Source organism: Macaca nemestrina, chromosome 10, assembly GCF_043159975.1.
Source record: "Macaca nemestrina isolate mMacNem1 chromosome 10, mMacNem.hap1, whole genome shotgun sequence".
Classification (NCBI taxonomy): Eukaryota; Metazoa; Chordata; class Mammalia; order Primates; family Cercopithecidae; genus Macaca; species Macaca nemestrina.
The window spans coordinates 3,955,682-3,976,023 of record NC_092134.1 but is presented as its reverse complement, the minus strand read 5'-3'; the positions used below and the strand labels follow the sequence as shown (position 1 = coordinate 3,976,023).

Sequence of the window (20,342 nt, the reverse complement as noted above, 5' to 3'; positions counted from 1 at the left end):
ATACGGACACAAGACACACATATGCATACACATAGACACACAAAGCAAAAACATATGTACACAACACATATATAGACACAACACATGTATACATATGCACACACACAACACATACATAGACACATGCAATACACACATACAACACACAGAAACACACAACACAGTCTATTAGCTCACACTGGTTCCAAATAAAGTAAAAGAAAATTGTGACTGACATCCCCATGAATTCTCTGTTTCTGCCTTGAGCTGAACAATGAATGGTCTGGAAGCGATGTCCCGCCACAGGCTCCCCACTCAGCAGGTCTGTCACGCTCTGCTCCATCAGGACCTTGGCAGCAGGCTGTGCACCTGCTCTGAGCCTGCACGTGCCCTTATGCCCTCATGGAAGCAGGAAGGATGTGGAGAGCACAGGTGACCACCTGCATGCACCTGCACTGTGGTGGATGAGGGGCGGGCCTTTCCTCCAGGGCTCCTGCCCCTTAGTGGCTTCTCATTTTTACATGTTGCAATCCTTATGTATATTTGTATTTATTTTTTTCATCTCTGCATGAGGGAGCTGGGAAACATGAGGCAGAGCAGTCACCTGCTTCATAAGAGCCCTTTGCAGACGGAGAAACACCTGATATGTGATCCCACTCTATTGTGCCACCTGCCTGGCATGGGACCCGCCTGGCGTGGTGCCTGCCTGGTGTGTGATCCACTTGGTGTGGGACCCCTGCTGAAGTGTGTCTCAAACCCTCCTCCATACCTGTTTTGGCCTCTGCAGAAGTTCCTGAGCCACTGCAGTGGCAAAGATGGCTCTGTTGCTTCCTGGGCTGAGCTGCAAGGAGAGCGACAGCCCTGTCACCAGCTGCACCCCGAGGTCTGTGATGGTCACCTTCTCGTCCAGCACGGTGATGGTCTTTTCAGCGAGGATGGTGTCTGACAGAGGAGACAGGATCTGGAGGGCGGAAGCGACATGACAAGGAAAGGCTTTCTGTGGTCCAGGCACTGCCTCCAGTTGCAGGAGGAAGTGCCAGGTGTTCAGGCAGTGACAGGGCAACGTGTGAGCCAGAAAGAATGAGAACAGGTCTTTCCCACTCACACCGCCTTCAAAATCACATATTTTGCTTGAGAAAATGAAAGGATTTTTTGCGTAAAGCAAGGTGGTGTCAAGTAGTTGGCAGGCAGGGCTTGGCCCCTCCCCACACTCCACACATCAGCTCCATTTCCCACCATGCTCCATCCTGGACAGGAAGAACTGACATTTTCATTCGACTATTAACTTTATGATTTTTCTACATCACAGATCGTCTCTTTACTCTTTAGTGTGTATTTTGTTTAAAAGTATTTATTTTACTAAAATTTGTTTTTTCAAAAGCCTTTCTATCACCAGCGAACAATGGGTTGGGTGTACTGGTTACATATTGACGGCTTTCTCTCTTGCACACGAAAACCAATGTGCAACTGGAAGGTGGATCCTGCTGGTCCATCTCAATCATGTGTGTCACTGGAGGCCACACTGTACACTTTGGGAAACACAGCGTATGATGCCTGATGATGTGGAATATCGTCGGGCATATTCTGATAAACGTAGGTTCTGAGTGTCTATGCCTGACGCCAACAACCCAAAGCCTCATTTCTCCTGTGGACACCTGGAATGACCTGGAAAATGAGGCTTATGTGCAGTTTAGACCCTGGACAGGAAATCCTGCTTTTTTTAAAATTTTTTTAAATTTTTTTGTTTTTTTATTTTTAGTAGAGACAGGGTTTCACCGTGTTAGCCAGGATGGTCTCTATCTCCTGACTTCGTGATCCACCTGCCTCGGCCTCCCAAAGTGCTGGGATTAATCCTGCTTTTGAGGAACGTCTGTGGAATCACCTCTTCCTCCTCTCACCCTTCGTCCCAACGATAAAGAGCTGTCTCAGATGCCTCGCGGCCCGGTGTAACGCAACCTTCTGGAAGGGAAGGGCTTCATTCTCTGTTCTCCTGCTTTCTCGACCTCTCTCTCTTTTCAAGTTTTTGGTGATATTTATGATGTATGTCAAGACAGCAGTTTTCCTAGGACCCTTTAAGACCAGGAATCAAAGCTCCATACTTCTATCCGAACACCACCTTCACTTTCCGGTCCGACTGGGACAATTTAAATGGCAGCGAGCAGGAGAGATGCGTCCCCAGAAGAAAGTGGACTAGTGAATTTATGACTCAGGAGGACGCAGTGAGAAAAAAGAAAAAAAGAACCAAGGGCTCGCAGGAGTAGATGCCTCACCAAAATAATGTTCACGTTTAACGTGTGCGAAGCTGGCCCACTTCCTCTTCCCTGACACCTGATTTCAGAACGGTATGTCTTTTCCCCTTTGCACTTCAATTGTCACTTAAGGGAAGATAATACCAAATTCTCATCTCACTGTGAGTTTCTGGACATCAGTTTCAGTTTAGCCTATAGATTTATGATAGGGATTCAGGTCTTTCAACTTCTTAGTCAATTATGGAGGTTGCAAGCTCTCATCTATGAGGCAGATATGTTTTGTCTGACATAAGTCATATTTTAAGGTAGAATTAATGATCATCATTTAGAGAGCTGGAAGATTTCATATAAAAACATAGACTTCCAGCTTTTCTAGAAAATTGGAACATATGGCCGCAGTGGACTTGCATTTCTTCTTGGCAGCTTTTGGCTGTAAGAGCTTGCCCCTTTTCCACAGGCGCCACCACTCCCTGTTGTCTCTCTAACACTCAGAGGAAAATCAGCTGCTGTCTTTCAGCACACACCCAGCCTACTCTCCTCACTGACGGTAGCTTCTCAGCTTTTAGAGATCATTAGAGCGTGTGACTCCTGGTCTACAGCCCAAACCCATTTATTTTCCTCCTTGGATAAAATGAAGTTTTTAGATATACCAGCCAATTTTCTAGAATGGATATGTTTTAAATCTTCCATGATCCAATCTAGTCTCAGTTATGATGATTCCTCACGCACAGCTGTTTTCGAAGCCTCACAGATTGCCTGATAAGACAATCGCGTTGCCTGCAGAGGGGGCAGCTGCTGGGGAATATACTTTTCCTTTGGCTACGATGTACACTATTTGGGTGATGGCTACGCTAACAAGGCAGACACGCAGTATGTCCAGGTAACAAAACTGCACTTGCACCCCTTACATGTATACAGAAAGAAAACAAACTCCTGCTTTGTTCTCAGCTGGGAGGTAAATGACCAAACCCTTACAAGCCTCCCAGAACACTGTTTTGTAAAAGTGTTTGTTTCAAAACCTGAGTGTTGTGGCTGGTCCTCTCCATCACCCGCTCCCCAGCAGAAGGGGCCCACGAGACAAATGGAGGCATAATAACTTCGTTCCTTCCTTCAGCACATGTCTGAGTTATTCAGGTTCTCATCAGGCTGCCGGCTGTGACTCGGTAGAGGCGGCCACAATATCCTGAAGCCATGGGAAGGTTTAGGTGACCACGCTCGGCGGCGGAAAGTGGCTCAGCAGGAAGTTGCTGGCCGTGCCTGTGATTCAGATCACAGGAGCTCACCTCAAAAGCTTCTTTACCAAGATAGTAATGCCCACCACGGCTTGGGCAAAATAGTGTGTTTCAAGCATGACCCACCGTGGGAGTCAGCCCAGAGTTTCTCACCTAGAAGTAATATGGGAGGAATTTCGAGATTCTCATCACATCATTACATGACTTGTATTGTGGTTTTGTTTGAGACGGGATCTCGTTTCATCACCCAGGTTGGAGTGCAGTGGCACGATCTCAGCTCACTGCAACCTCTGCTTCCCAGGCCCAAGCAATCCTCCCACCTCAGCCTCCAGGAGCTGGGACCACAGGCACGCACCACCACACTCGGGTAAATTTTTGTATTTTTGGTAGAGATGGGGTTTTGCCATGTTACCCAGGCTAATCTCAAACTACTGAGCTCAGGTGATCTGCCCGCCTCGGCCTCCCAAAGTGCTGGGATTACGAGCGTGAGCCACTGCACCCAGCCAACATCACTTGTATTGTTTACTTGACAATTTCCTTGAATTTAGCCATCCTAAAAATAGATACGATGCCCAGCAATGACAAACAGCTGGTTTCTCCTCTGGGCGGAGCAGAGGTGGGAAGACAGACAGATCTTGCTTTGGGGATTTTTATTTTTTTACCTGAATGGTGGTCATCCCAAGTTCCTGTCCCATCAGGATCTGTCCACCTTGCAGCTTGGCGATCCTGGGCTCCTCCACCTGCATGAAGTCATTTATCAGCTCTGTGATGTCCACTTGCCAGTCTGAGCCCAGCAGGTGGGCCAGGTGTCCCCCAGGGCCGGCCGCCTCAGCCACAAACTGCGTCAGGACCCGCACCATGGCATGCTGGTACTGCAGGGTGCAGCCGCGGCCCCTCCGCTCATCGTCTTCCTCTTCCTCACTGTCCCCAGCAGGCCTGTGAAAGAGGCAGTACAGTTTGCAGACAGTTACTTGTTGGTTCTCTGTAAGGGGCTGTGTGTGGAGCCTGGTGGGGGCTGCAGAGGTAAGGAGACCATGAGACTTCAAGGAGTTTACATCCAGACATGCAGAGGTGAACCTGACATACTAACTACTGCTCTGGCATGACCAGTCCCATCAGCAAGGCCAGTGCAGCCAGCAGAATGTAAGGTGTTCCCAGTGGCCCCCACCTCCTGGTGTCTACTTTGTGTAAACCTCTCCCCTTGAGTGTGGGCTGGACCTAGTTTCTTTCGTCCAATGAAAAAGTTAGGGCAAAAGTGATTGGATGGTCACTTTCTTGGCTAGACTTGAAAAGCCTGTGACTTCTGTCTTGCTTGTGTTTTCTTTCCTTGGTTCTTTGCACTTGCTCACTCTGATGAAGCGAGCTGCATGCTGTGAGCCAAGCTGTAGAGATTTCCAGCCAGCTAGAAACTGAGAGTGAACTCTGGCCAGCACCAGCGAGGAAATGAGACCAGCCAGCACCCGCGCGAGTGAGCCTGCACGTAGATCCTTCCCCACATGAGCCTTGAGACGGGACCCCAGGCCCACTGACACCTGGGCTGCAGCCTGCAAGAGCCCCTGCTCAGAAGACCCAGCTCAGCCATGCCTGGATTCCAGATCCACGGAAACTGTTCAATAAACATGCTGTTCTTTCTCTTTTTGAGATAGGGTCTTGCTCTGTCATCCAGGCTGGAGTGCAGTGGTGCAATTTCAGCTCACTGCAGCCTTGAACTCCTGGACTCAAGCAATCCTTCCACTCCAGCCTCCTGAATAGCTTGGACTATGGTGCAAGCCACCATGCCCAGCTAATTTTTAAAATTTTTTGTAGAGAGGTGGTCTCGCTATGTTGCCCAGGCTGGTCTCAAACTCCTGGGCTTAAGCCATCCGCCTGCCTCGGCCTCTCAAAGTGCTGGGACTTACAGGCCTGAGTCACCGTGCCTGGCCGGCATGTTGTTCTTGTAAGCCACATTAACTTTGGGGATAATTTTTAACCCACTAAGCTTTGGGATAAGCCACTATGTTAGGCAGAATGGATAGAGCTAACACGACAAGGCCAGGGATGAATGGTGTGGTTCTGTAACCCAGCACACAAAGCAGGTGAATATGTAACCCAAGGTGAGGTCAAATGTGATAAGAAAGGCAGAGAGGGCCAGGATGCTTGGAAGGAGACAGATGTCAGCTGCTCCCTCAACATCTGGTCCCTTCTGTGCAGTCGGCCCTTTCATGGCACCGTCTCGGTCTCCATCAGAACAGCAGCTGTTCCCTCTCACACTCACCCCGCTGCCATGTCTGAACCAGGCAGCTGTGACAGCGTATGGGACGTACTGCGGTGAGACTCAACCAGGTCTCTGGTGAATCTTCCCCTACAGTTTCTTCCCTCTGCAGCACCACCCGTCACCCTCTAATCCACGCCCTCAACTCAACACCAGAAACCCCAGCGACTGAGAAAGAATCATTGCTGAAGCCAGCTCCCAACTGTCCCTGAGACCCACAGCCTTCGTCCTTGAAGCATCCCCTCTCCCAGGGGTCATGGGACCAAACGAATGAGTTTGCAAGGGAGGGAATATAAGTTATCCCTCAGATGACCACCAATTCTCCACCCCCTGCCGAGTACACAGACTCCAGGCATATTTCCTTGTCTCATAGCGCATATACTTTTAGCAATCAACATGTCGTTATACCTGAATTCTTATACACGGTTTCTCTGAGATGACAAAGTCTGTGAGTGAAGAGCCTGAGCTCCTACCACTGTCTTTACATGGTACTCACGTGGTTCCCAATGGTAGATGGTGGAGACTCCTGGGGCTCTACCAAGCACCATTGGAGTAATGTATCAGACACTCAGTGGACAAGCCTCAGACCTCATTTCACCAAGGCAGAGAGCTCAGAGCTTCTGGACTGGAGCACAGAGAGGCAGCTCAGGTCAGGCTGACCCTGTCAGATGTCCTTCCAGGGAACATCTGCTGCCTCCTTCTTTCCAGCATCAATTTTCCCTCCTCCTAGAATCTGTCCATTCATTCAGCCTTGGTGCACCTCTTCATCTAGCTCCTCTGGCTCTAGTTAGGGGAGTCTAGCTACTCAGTATGTTCCAGGGCCTTGGCTACAGTAACTAGATAAGGGAGGCCACAAAATCCCAGTGAGGATAAGACTTAAATCCAGGACTTTGCTGGAACTAGTGGGAAGGAGAGGAGGCACTTCCTGCTGGAGTTGCAGAGAAGAAAGGATGAAAGCCTGGAACCTCCCAAAAAACACTGATTGATAGAGAATGAAGCCAACACAGAGCAAATCAAAGCTGAGCGGTGGAGGAAGACTTGGTCCTTAGGGTACCATCTGCATCCTCAGACCCAGTCATGCCCGAATTTGCCACCCTGTACACTTCTTAGCCTGTCATGGAGTTTGAGGGGCACACCCACCTCCTGCTGGAGACGATGGGCACTCGCCAGCCCTTGATCTGATTGAGCTCGGTGTCTGAGACCTCTATCTGCAGCGGAAGTCGGGGCACCCACACCGTCATCTCTAGGGGGCTGCTCAGGTGCTGGTAGGTGAAGTTCACCATCACGTTCACCTTGCCTTTCATTTCCTTCCCATTGACAAAGACGTAGTCACATCTGTCAGAAACCTGTGAAGAGGTGAGAGAGAAAAGGGGAGGGGAAGGTGAGCTTTCATCCCATTGCATGGCCTGAGGAGGAGGAAAGGGAAGCACCCTGGCTGGTAGAGGTAGGTCACTTACTATGGGGAGGAGGTCCTAGTATGAAGCAGATATTGGCTGTTGCTTTTGAGTATAGCAGACGCTGTTATGATAGGTGCTCTCTGAGTACCCAGGCTTCCTGGGGTCCCTGTGGCTAGGTTGGTGGACTCCTCCCCAGGGGCTGCGTGTGTGTTGCCGACAGCTCCTGCCACATCTTCCATAGCAGACTGCCCTTAGGCGAGTGGAGCTGTGTCCCTCAGAGTTACCTGGGAGTTATGTCCTGCTCACCCCACTTCGCTGCCCAGTGACTACCTGGGAGGGTGAGAAGCCCAGGCTGTTTGCCTCAAGAAGGGACCCACACACAGCACAGCTCATTCTTAAGAGCTGCTCAGGGAGCTGACTGTATTGCACCGGAAGCCGACCTTGCTTGGCCCCTCCTCTTCCGCTCTTACTCTTTTCACTCCCACGTGGGTGGATCCTGCGAACGTCCTCAACAGAGCATGCGCAGACCACTTTCCCCCGCAGGCACGGGGTGGGATTCTGCAGAGTTCCCTAGAGGGGCTCCATGGGGTTCCACAGAAGCCGCTCACCAGGCGCGCCAGCTCAGTGATGCCCCTCCTGCTGCTTTTCCGAAATGTGTCCTGTCTTGCTGCTCATTCCCTCGTTCTGCATCCAGAGATCATTCCCCAAATAAACCACCTACTCTGAAGGGCACATCACAGGTTCCGCTTTTCAGGGAATCCAAACGTGGATTCGTTTCATCCTCAGAACAACCACAGCGCTCGGCACCACTGCCGTTCTCACATTCCAGATGAGGAAGCCGGGAGCGGGGGAGCCTGCCTATGTTCCTCTGCCAGGAAGGGCAGAGCCAGGATTCAGCCCTGGGAGTCTGGCCCCAGAGCCCAGGCTCTCAACTTCTGCCTGGTGCAAGGTGGCTCCTCCATGCCAGCGCTGATGGGAAGAACCAAGTTCAATGGAAGGACTTTGTTCTCTTGTCTTGTCTCCTAGCTTTCCTGGGGGAAGGCAATGAGTCCTTTAGTTTTCATCCTAAACAAGAACTGGGACGTGTCTTTGGGGGAGTGTGGGAGCCTAAATCATAGCTCCCAAAGATATCCACATCCTCATCCTTGGAATCTGTAAACGTTATCTTACTCATCAAAAGGGACTTTGTGGGTGTGACCAAATTAAGCATCTTTTCCCCTCCCAGCTTTATTGGTAAATAAGTACTTGGCAGACAAAACTGCATCAATCTAGGGTGTACCACATGATGTTCTGATACACATGTATACTGTGAAATACAAATCAAGTTAGCTCACACATCCATCACCTCACATAGTCACGTGTGTGTGTGTGTGTGTGTGTAAGATATTTCTTAAAATTTGTATATATTTAGGGGGTACACGTGGAGTTTTGTCACATGGATATATTGCACAGTGGTGAAATCCAGGCTTCTAGTGTAAACATCACCCAAATAATGTACACTGTACCCGTTAAGTAATTTCTCATTCCTCAACCCCTTCTAGCCTCCAACCCTTCTGAACATCCAGTGTCTATTATTCCACGCTCTTGTCCATGTGTCCACTGTATTTAGCTCCCACTTATAAGTGAGAACATGTGGTATTTGACTTTCTGCTTTTGAGTTGATTCACTTAAAATAATGACCTCTAGTTCCATTCATGTTGCTGCAAAAGAGGTGACTTCATTCTTCTTTATAACTGAAAAATATTTTCTTCCATGTAAATATATTGTATATTCATATATTGTATATATAGTATATTGCATATTTATTGTATTATATATACACAATATAATACACAACATATAATATATAATATGTAATACAAAATTGTATTATATACAAAATTACTGTATATATACAATATATAGTATGTTTATATATAGTATTATATACATTGTATATAAATGTGAATTATATATTTATGTACATTGTATATAAATGTTATGAAAATGTAGTGTGTGTCTAAATTATGAGTGCAGGTGTTTTCTCAATGTACTGATCTTTTTTCCTTTGGGTAGATACTGGTAGTGGGATTGCTGTAGAGAATTTTAGTTCCTTGAGAATTCTCCATACTGTTTTCCATAATTAATTTTCCATACTATGTTATATTCCCATCAATAGTGTGTAAGTGTGAGAACATGGAAGACCCACTGCCTTTGCAAATCCTAAGTCTACCATACGGTATTATTAACTAGAGTAGTCACGCTATACATTAGGACCCCATCATGTATTCACCAGCATAACTGAAACTTTCTGTCCTTTGACCAACCTCTCTCCATTTCCCCCATTTCCCAGCTCTTGGAAACCCCCATTCGACTCTGTTTCTATGAGTTGGGCTTTTCCCCACATATAAGCAATATCATGCAGGATCTGCCCTTCTGTGTCCGTTCTAGTTCACTTAGCATCATGTCCTCCAGGTTCATCCACGTTGTTGCAAATGCTAAGATTGTCTTCTATTTTAAGGCTGAATAGTATTCCACCGTGTAGAGACACCACATTTGCTTTATCCGTTCATTCACTGAGAGACACTTAGGTTGTTTCCATGTCTTGGCTGTTACCAGTATTTAAATTAAGGGTCTTGAGATAGGGAGAGCATCCTAGATTACTTGGGTGGGCCCTAAATGGAGCTGACTGTGCTTATAAGAGGGAGGCAGGGAGAGATTTGACTGCAGTGGGAGAAGCAGGTCCTGTGACCACAGAAATAAGACCCTGGAAGATGGAGGCAGAGACCAAGGAAGGAAGGAGGCAGCTCTGGGGGCTGGAAAATGCAAGGAAGCATGTTCCCCACTAGAACCTCCGGAGGGAGGGCAGCCCTACCAACACCTTGATGTCGGCCCAGTGAAGCTGATTTCAGACTTTCGACCTTCAGAACTGGAAGAGAATACATGGGTGTCCATTGTCTCACAAAGCTGCTGGGTTTGTGGTGTGATGATTTGTTATCACAGCTGCAGAAAACGAATTCCCGGAGGGAGTGGAGGACACACCCCAGAGCCCTGGATAATCCTCCCTGACTGGGGTGTCCTCCCGACCGGGGTGTCTTCCCTGACCGGGGCGTTCTCCCTGACCGGGGTGTCTTCCCTGACCGGAGCGTCCTCCCTGACCGGGGCGTCTTCCCTCACCGGGGCGTTCTCCCTGACCGGGGCGTCCTCTCTGACCGGGGTGTCCTGAGCGGGGCGTCCTCCCTGACCGGGGTGTCCTCCCTGACTGGGGCATCTTCCCTGACCGGGGTGTCCTCCCTGACCGGAGCGTCCTCCCTGACCGGGGCGTCCTCCCTGACCCGGGCGTCCTCTCTGACCGGGGCGTCTTCCCTGACCGGGGCGTCCTCCCTGACCCGGGCGTCCTCCCTGACCGGGGCATCTTCCCTGACCGGGGCGTCCTCCCTGACCCGGGCGTCCTCTCTGACCGGGGCGTCCTCCCTGACCAAGGCATCCTCCCTGACCGGGGTGTCCTCCCTGACCGGGGTATCTTCCCTGACCGGGGTGTCCTCCCTGACCGGGGTATCTTCCCTGACCGGGGTGTCCTCCCTGACCGGGGTGTCCTGACCGGGGTGTCCTCCCTGACCGGGGTGTCCTCCCTGACCGGGGTATCTTCCCTGACCGGGGTGTCCTCCCTGACCGGGGTGTCCTGACCGGGGTGTCCTCCCTGACCGGGGCGTCTTCCCTGACCGGGGCGTCCTCCCTGACTGGGGTGTCCTCTCTGATGGGGGTGTCCTCCCTGACCGGGGTGTCCTCCCTGACCGGGGTGTCCTCTCTGACCGGGGCGTCCTCCCTGACCGGAGTGTCCTCTCTGACCGGAGTGTCCTCTCTGACCGGGGCGTCCTCCGTGACCGGAGTGTCCTCTCTGACCGGGGCGTCCTCTCTGATCGGGGCATCCTCTCTGACCGGGGCGTCTTCCCTGACCGGGGTGTCCTCCCTGACCGGGGTGTCCTCCCTGACGGGGGCCTTGCTGGTTAAGCTTAGAGGGGGACATGTGGTGCTGAGGAGAAACATGGGCCCAGGTCCGGTTATGAGTGGGAGCTGCTTGTGTCTTCAGTATCTGCCACCAGCAAAAGTCCTTAAATCTGATTAAAAAGCTGAATGGCACGAGCTCTGGTGGCTAATCCTCTGTGGCCTGGCCACAGTTCTCCTCGCTTCAGGGGCCAGGGTGTCTTTAATAGGAGGCTTGTTCTCTCTTAAGTCTTCATTTCTAACTCAGACTGAATCCTCATAGGTGAGCTGACTTCTCAAAAGAAAGAAAAGGGCTGGGCGCAGGCTCACACCTATAATCCCAGCACTTTGGGAGGCCGAAGAGGAAGGATCACCTGAGGTCAGGAGTTTGAGACCAGCCTAGCCAACATGGCAAAACCCCGTCTCTACTAAAAATATTAAAAAAAATAGCCAGGCATGGTGGCATGCACCTGTAGTCCTAGCTACTCGGAAGGCTGAGGCAGGAGAATTGCTTTAACCCAGGAGGTGGAAGTTGCAGTGAGCCAAGATGGTGCCATTGCACTCCAGCCTGGGTGACAGAGTGAGACCCTGTCTCAAAAAGAAAAAAAAAAAGACAATAAAACCGGTTGCAGAATGGAGAAAATTGAGTCAACATTCAAAACTTTTATGATTTCACCTTAGAAATTTAGATTTCTAGTATCGCTTGAGAATTCGGACACTGGTGAAATGGAGCCTCCAATCTGACTTGGCCCTGATGGGGCAGAGTGGTGTTGAGGGTTCCAGTCCTTCCTATCCCACAGTGTCTTTTTGACTCTAGAGTTGACCAGCTTTATTTATGGTCTATCTCACCACTCTTCTAATAGAGAAATGTTTCTCTCGAGTCATGTCTCCACCCAAAAGTGGAGAAAACAGAAAGGGAGGGAGCCTGTGTTTCCAAGATAATTCAGAAAGAGCACATTGTTTTATGAGATGGAAGAAAATTCCTGTGTGTCTCCTAGGCAAAAATAGAATGTCATTGTCTAATGAACACAACTGAAGATGCCGTTATGATTTTCCATCAGGCTGGTCTCTGAAGACCTTACCTATGCTTACCTGGGCTCTGGGGATCTTACCTAAGCTCACCTGGGCTCTGGGGACCTTACTTCAGTTCACCTGGGCTCTGGGGACCTTACCTATGCTCGCCTGGGCTCTGGAGACCTTACTTATCCTCACCTAGGCTCTGGGAACCTTATCTATCCTCACCTGGGCTCTGGAGACCTTACCTATCCTCACCTGGGCTCTGGGGACCTTACCTAAGCTGACCTGGGCTCTGGGCTCTGGGGACCTTACCTAAGCTGACCTGGGCTCTGGGGACCTCACCTAAGCTCACCAGGGATCTGGGGACCTTACCTATCTTCACCTGGGCTCTGGAGACCTTACCTAAGCTCACTTGGGCTCTGGGAACCTTACCTATGCTCACCTGGGCTCTAGGAACCTTACCTATCCTCACCTAGGCTCTGGGGACCTTACCTATCCTCACTTGGGCTCTGGAGATATTACCTAAGTTCACCTAGGCTCTGGGGACCTTACCTATCCTCATCTGGGCTCTGGAGACCTTACCTAAGCTCCCCTAGGCTCTTGGGACCCAGGTTCCTGAGCCTAGGTGAGCTTAGGAAGACACAAGCCTACTCCCCCATCAGTGGACCTGGCCCCAACTCCATCCTGGTCTGGAGAGACAACCTGAGATGTGTTCCTGCAACAGCTGGATGGAGCAGAACTTCTTCCAGCATATTCTGACATCCATCCTTCCCTTCATAGTTCTGTTCATTGTATTAGATTGCTAGACACTCCAAACTTCCCCTCTGGGAGATGAACTGGACAAATGTAACGGTCTAGGTGAGCCAGCAAGACCTGTTCATTACTTCTTGTTAAAATATGACTAACTGTACATGTCATATAATTTATTAACTACCACTTTACAATGCTGATGGTTTGAAGGGATGATCTATTAAAATTCTTGAACTTCTTTCATAATCCATTTCCAGCCAGTCGTACTGTTCCGTTATGGGGATACAGTTAATATTTCTGGCTCTAGTGTGCATAATCCGGCACTTATGTGAATTTAATGCCATTTCCTTCTTTTCTGTTTAAATGCTGTATGAATTTAAATCTTATTTAAATATCACCAACATTCTTGGTTAAATTTATGTTCTTCTAATATTTCTCTCTTTCCTTTTTTTTTTTTTTTTCAAGAGCTAAAGCTACGGATGTTGAAATTCTGTCTTTTTTTCCCCCTCAAACTTGGCAGGAGTAGACATCCTATGGGAATGCTTGCATCCAATTTCCAAGTTAGGTAGTGCCTTTTTGTACTTAGTCTCGGTCTTGGATTAAAGATGTGGATCACCTGAGGTCAGGAATTTGTGACCAGCCTGGCCAACATGGTGAAACCCCATATCTACTAAAAAATACAAAAAAATTAGCCAGCTGTGGTGGCGGCGCCTGTAATCCCAGCTACTTGGGAGGCTAAGGCAGGAGAATCGCTTGAACTCAGTAGGCGGAGGTTGCAGTGAGCTGAGACTCATGTCACTGCACTCCAGCCTGGGCAACAAGAGTGAAACTATGCCTCAAAAAAACAAAAAACAAAAAACAAAAAACAAAAAACAAACCCAAACAAACAAAAAACAAAAAACAAAGATAACATCAATAATAGTGGTAACAATAATAGCAGTGACTAATATTCATTGTTTGCTACATGCAAGGTACTGTACTGAGTGTCGAGAACTTATTCCACTTAATCCTCACAACATATCTATTAGATTGGTACCCTTACCCCTATTTTCCAGATAAGAAAATTGAAGCTCAGTGTCCTGTAGCCAGTGCCACACTGGGCTAATTAATCAGAGGAGAACTTTAGCTCATTATACTAGGCTATTTATTGGAAAACAACTTTCCCTAACTCAGGTGTATCTGTTAATGAACAACACACACTTTTCTGCCAAGAAATAAGCAAATTTTAAATGGACACCCTGGAGGACACACTGGACACAGTTTTAAATGGACGCCCTGGAGGACAGGCTGGACATAGTTTTAAATGGACGCCCTTGGAGGATACGCTGGACACGGTTTTAAATGGATGCCCTGGAGGACACAGTGGACACAGTTTTAAATGGATGCCCTGGAGGACACACTGGACACAGTTTTAAATGGACACCTTGGAGGACACAGTGGACACAGTTTTAAATGGACGCCCTGGAGGACACGCTGGACACAGTTTTAAATGGACGCCCTGGAGGACACGGTGGACACAGTTTTAAATGGATGCCCTGGAGGACATGCTGGACATGGTTTTAAATGGACGCCCTGGAGGAGGACATGCTACAGCCGGGAGCAGGGACATGCCACAGATGGGTTTCGGGTCAGCAGGGATGCTCCATGTGCAGAGGGAAAAAGAGGCAACTTGAGCCTATTGTGGGCTGAATTTGGTTCCTTCCCTAAATTCCAATGAATCTGACTGTATTTGGAGGCAGGGTCTTTATAGGGGTGGTTAAGTAAAAATGAGGTCACTAACATGGGCCCCTAACACAATATGCCTGCTGTCCTTTTTTCTTTGAGACAGAGTCTCACTCTGTCACCCAGGCTGGAGTGAAGTGATGCAATCTTGGCTCACTGCAACCTCCGCCTCCCGGGTTCAAGTGATTCTCCTGCCTCAGCCTCCCAAGTAGCTGGAACTACAGGTGAGCATCACCATGCCCGGCTAATTTTTGTATTTTTAGTAGAGACAGGGTTTTGCCATGTTGGCCAGGCTGGTCTCAAACTCCTGACCTCAAGTGATCTGCCTGCCTTGGCCTCCCAAAGCGCTGGGATTACAGGCGTGAGCCACCGCGCTCGGCCTGGTTTCCTTTTAAGAAGAAGAGATTGGGGCATCAGGGCACTCAGGGCAGAGAGGCACCAGGGATGCACAGGGGAATGGTCATGGGGGAACACAGTGAGAAGCAGCCACCCACAGGCCAGGGAGACACCAAACCTGCAGACACCTAATCTCTGACTTCTAGCATCTGCAACTGTGAGAAAATGAAGCTCTGTTGTGTAAGCCACCTGCTCCTTGGTATTTTTTTTTATGGGAACCCTAGGAAACTGCAATCAACTATGCAGACAAATATAGTCAGCTGTTCAGTCCCTAGAGCCTGCTTTCCTATTCCAGGAGGAAGTTGCCAGCCTGCATTGCATGGAGAGGAGGCTAGCTGGAAACTCAGGGGAGAGCCAGCGCGCAGTGAGGGCTTCACAGATCAGAGGTGTTAAACCTGCCATCGAGAACAACTGTCTACCTGGCAGCCTTCCCAGCTGTGCACATGCACTGAGTTGTTTGATTTTGACAATAACCCAGCAAGGTAGGCATTACCACAATCCCCATTGTGCAGATGAGAAATTGAGGCACGAGGAGATTAGGTGACTTGCTGAAGTTCACACAGTTAGGATGCCTTGGGTCTGGGATTGGAATCCAAGCCGTTCCGGGTCCAGAGTCGGCCCTCATATCCCTCGCATGCCACAGTGCGATCGTGAGGTCTCTAGGGAGCAGAGGCTGAGACAGAAGGCCCATTAGGCCGTAATATCTGTGAAGGAGGAAGGGAAGGACCCAGGAAGGCAGTGGGAGCTCTTGGATCAAGAGGAAGACTCAACAACATTTCTGCCAGCTCACCGGAGGGGTCTGGAGCAAAGACTGCGTGCGTGGGGAAGAGCCCCACTTTGGTGAAAGTGGTCAGACCCTTGAACCACCACCATCTTTGTTAATAGCTGGGGCTACCCGAAAAAGAGCAGGACTCAGCTCAAAACACAGGAACCCCCAAGCAGCTAAGCGCTGCTACCAGCATTCCTTGAGGCTGAGCGACAGTGCTTTCCAGAAGAAAGTCTGAGTCTCTTTCCCTGTCAGCCACAGTGGACCTCTTAGTTATGACACGGAACGGGGATATTCTGGTGTTTCTGGAATCATCTATACCAGAAGATTCCGTATATAGTCTATATTCTATAGCCTATTTTCTTCTAAAATCAGAAATTCAAATTCCCAGGAAGCTCTGTTATTTTAAAATGAAAACAGAACATTTTTACACAACCTCAAATTTCCACTTTCAGTCCCTTCCTGGGTCAGAGGAAATAATGCATTCAGTGAATGTTCTCTTTTCTTTGTCCTCAAAACTGTCCACCATGTGGCCTGGGTCATAAGATCTCAGTTGTCTTCTCACAGTCACTGATGAGCAGTCTGATAGAAAATTATTTTAAAAACAATCCAACCAAGTCGCTCTTGCCATGTGCCAGGCACTGGTCCTGGCCAGCATTTCTCTGCCCCTGCCCTGTCCACATTTGGGGCTGGAGAGTTCTTTGCTGTAGGAGGCTGTCCAGGGCAGTGTAGGCTGCTGAATGGCACCCCTGGCCTCCACCTCCCGATGCCAGTAGCATCCCTCTCTCCAGCGGTGATGACCAACAGTGTCTCCAGACATTGCTAAAGAACCCCTGGGCAGCAAGAGCACCCCCGGTTGAGAACCACTATTCTCAGTCCTGTTTGTAAATGTATTCGTTCAAGCCCCATGACACAGCTTTTATGACTCTCTATTAGACAGATGAGGGGACTCTGTAAATGAATGGACATGCTTCTGTATTTTTCTTTTTCGTTCTTAAAAAAACAAACATAAAAATTTATGAACACTTACATCACCTATAACCATGGAAGAAACTTAGGAATGAGGAACTCCAAGAGATGACTAAAATTCGAGTGTAGGTAGCATCTTCCACAAAGAACAACAATTTTATAGAGAAATGACAGGAGAAAGGAAATAGCCTTGGGCCTCCGATGATTGAGAAACTACAGAAAGGTAAATATTTGGGGGAAACTAATGGAGAAAGGTTTGTTTGCAGATTTTTTCTGTGTCAACTCTGGGCTAATCATCGTCTAGCGTCATCTCCAGTAAAGGAGAGTTTATATCGTCCATTTAGGTATAAAAGGAGAGGGTAGAGAGAGCTTTTCCTACCTTTGTTTCTTGTTAATTCCCTTTAACTCAACATAATTCTTATGGCAAAAACACATACTTTTGAGTGACATGCTGATTTCCCTCAAGTTGAAAGCTTGTATTGCAAACAAAAACCGCATATGCAGAAGTGTTTAATTTTAATAAACTCCAGGGGATCAATTCTTTCTTTCATGGATTGCACCTTTGGTGTTGTATCTGAAAAGTCATCACCAAACACGATGATATCTAGACTTTCTCCTATGTTATTTTCTAGGAATTTTATCGTTTTTGCATTTTTACATTCAGTTCTGTGGCCTACTTTCAGTTAGTTTTTGTGAGGATGCAACCCAGAAGAATAATATCAGAGGACTGACATGACTCAAGTTCAAGACTGCCTGGAAAGCCGTAATAGCCAAGACAATGTGGTATTGCTGAAAGAACAGATAAATTGATGAATAGGGCAGAAAAGAGAGCCCAGAAACAGACCTGCATAAATGTAGTCAACTGACCTTTGACAAAGGAGTAACGGCAACTCAATGGAGCCAAAGTCTTTTGACAGCCTTTTCAGTAAGTGGGGCTGGAACAACTGGGCATCAAAATTCGTAACAATGGTAGTAATGATGATGATGAAATGGATCACAGAGCTTGCATTCTCATGTATTTTGCTTTTTCAAACCATGCAGTGTGACAAATGTCCTTGTGCCTACCTACTGTGCACAGATGCCTGTTTTTCTAGGCTCTCTACCAAGAAGCAAGTCTTACAATAAGATAAAGCAGTATTTTAATTCCACTAACTCCACTGTTCTTCACAGCAGCCCTGTGAGGTTGGTGTTATTACATCTCCTTTTCTTCTGGATAAAGAACGTTGAGACTCTGGGAGGTGAACGTACGCGGCAGACTGCATTTTCCAAGGCCACAACAGTCTCTCCTGCCTGCTCACGTCCTCCCCAAAGTGACCTTATTACATCCCACTGAAGAGGTGGAGTCTAATGCCCTCGCCTTGAATCTGGGCTGGCCTTAGTGAGTTGCCTGTGTTGGGGCTCAGAAACTGACATCTCAAAATATGCTCCCTTGACATGCTGAACTGAAGAAGCAGCCTCAAGGTCTCTCTGACCTTCCAACCATCACCCTCCTACCCTCTCTCAATCCTCTGTCTCCCTTAAAGTACAGGATAAAGTTCTCTGATGTTCCCTTTTCTGCCCAAAGTCTGCACCCCACAGGAAGAAAATAATAGCCTCTGGTGCTTTCCCTGAGTTTTTATCTACTGAATTCATATTGCAGGAAGAAAGATGGAAATCTGTGAACACAGCTGGACAGACCTTTGTCACAAAGCATTTCCTGAGGGGCAGAGCAAGATGGCCGAACAGGAACAGCTCCAGTCTCCAGCTCCCAGCGCAAGTGACACAGAAGACAGGTGATTTCTGCATTATCAACTGAGGTACTGGGTTCATCTCACTGGGGAGTGCCGGACAATCGGTGCTGGTCAGCTGCTGCAGCCCGACCAGCGAGAGCTGAAGCAGGGCGAGGCATCGCCTCACCTGGGAAGCGCAAAGGGTGAAGGGAATCCCTTTTCCTAGCCAGGGGAACAGAGACACACAACACCTGGAAAATCGCGTAACTCCCACCCCAATACTGGGCTTTAAGCAAACGGGCACACCAGGAGATTATATCCCACACCTGGCCGGGAGGGTCCCACGCCCACAGAGCCTTCCTCATTGCTAGCACAGCAGTCTGTGATCCAACCGCAAGGCAGCAGCGAGGCTGGGGGAGGGGCGCCCGCCATTGCTGAGGCTTAAGTAGGTAAACAAAGCCCTGGGAAGATCGAACTGGGTGGAGCTCACAGCAGCTCAAGGAGGCCTGCCAGTCTCTGTAGACTCCACCTCTGGGGACAGGGCACAGCTAAACAACAACAACAACAACAACAACAACAAAGCAGGAGAAACCTCTGCAGATGCAAGCAACTCTGTCTGACAGCTTTCAAGAGAGCGGTGGATCTCCCAACACGGAGGTTAAGATCTGAGAACGGACAGACTGCCTGCTCAAGTGGGTCCCTGACCCCTGAGTAGCCTAACTGGGAGACATCCTCACCTAGGGGCAGACTGACACCCCACACCTCATACGGTGGAGTACACCCCTGAGAGGAAGCTTCCAAAGCAAGAATCAGACAGGTACACTCGCTGTTCAGCAGTATTCTATCTTCTGTAGCCTCTGCTGCTGACACCCAGGCAAACAGGGTCTGGAGTGGACCTCAAGCAATCTCCAACAGACCTACAGCTGAGGGTCCTGACTGTTAGAAGGAAAACTATCAAACAGGAAGGACACCTACACCAAAACCCCATCAGTACATCACCATCATCAAAGACCAGAGGCAGATAAAACCACAAAGATGGGGAAAAAGCAGGGCAGAAAAGCTGGAAATTCAAAAAATAAGAGCACATCTCCCCCTCCAAAGGAATGCAGCTCATCGCCAGCAACGGATCAAAGCAGGACGGAGAATGACTTTGATGAGATGAGCGAAGAAGGCTTCAGTCCATCAAACTTCTCAGAGCTAAAGGAGGAATTACGTACCCAGCGCAAAGGAACTAAAAAGCTTGAAAAAAGAGTGGAAGAATTGATAACCAGAATAATTAATGCAGAGAAGGCCATAAACGAACGGACAGAGATGAAAACCATGACACGAGAAATAAGTGACAAATGCACAAGCTTCAGTAACCGACTCGATCAACTGGAAGGAAGAGTATCAGCGATTGAGGATCAAATGAATGAAATGAAGTGAGAAGAGAAATCTAAAGAAAAAAGAAGAAAAAGAAGTGAACAAAGCCTGCAAGAAGTATGGGATTATGTAAAAAGACCAAATCTACGTCTGATTGGGGTGCCTGAAAGTGAGGGGGAAAATGGAACCAAGTTGGAAAACACTCTTCAGGATATCATCCAGGAGAACTTCCCCAACCTAGTAGGGCAGGCCAAAGTTCAAATTCAGAAAATACAGAGAATGCCACAAAGATACTCCTCCAGAAGAGCAACTCCAAGACACGTAATTGCCAGATTCACCAAAGTTGAAATGAAGGAAAAAATCTTAAGGGCAGCCAGAGAGAAAGGTCGGGTTACCCACAAAGGGAAGCCCATCAGAATAACAGCAGATCTCTCGGCAGAAACTCTACAAGCCAGAAGAGAGTGGGAGCCAATATTCAACATTCTTAAAGAAAAGAATTTTAAACCCAGAATTTCATATCCAGCCAAACTAAGTTTCATAAGTGAAGGAGAAATAAAATCCTTTACAGATAAGCAAATGC

At 48.4% G+C, this 20,342-nt stretch overlaps 1 protein-coding gene across 3 annotated transcripts in view; it reads right to left on the bottom strand.

Annotated features, from left to right (window-relative positions):
* LOC105495413 (transmembrane protein 132D) overlaps window positions 1–20,342 on the bottom strand; it is an 830,003-nt gene that overhangs the window by 7,734 nt on the left and 801,927 nt on the right. For all 3 annotated transcript variants that reach the window (XM_071070795.1, XM_071070796.1, XM_071070797.1), the window contains 3 exons: window positions 6,852–7,057; window positions 4,123–4,396; window positions 749–940 (listed from right to left, as the gene is read on the bottom strand). In XM_071070795.1, the coding sequence (XP_070926896.1) occupies window positions 749–940; window positions 4,123–4,396; window positions 6,852–7,057 (672 nt within the window). The remainder of the gene's footprint in view (window positions 1–748; window positions 941–4,122; window positions 4,397–6,851; window positions 7,058–20,342) is intronic.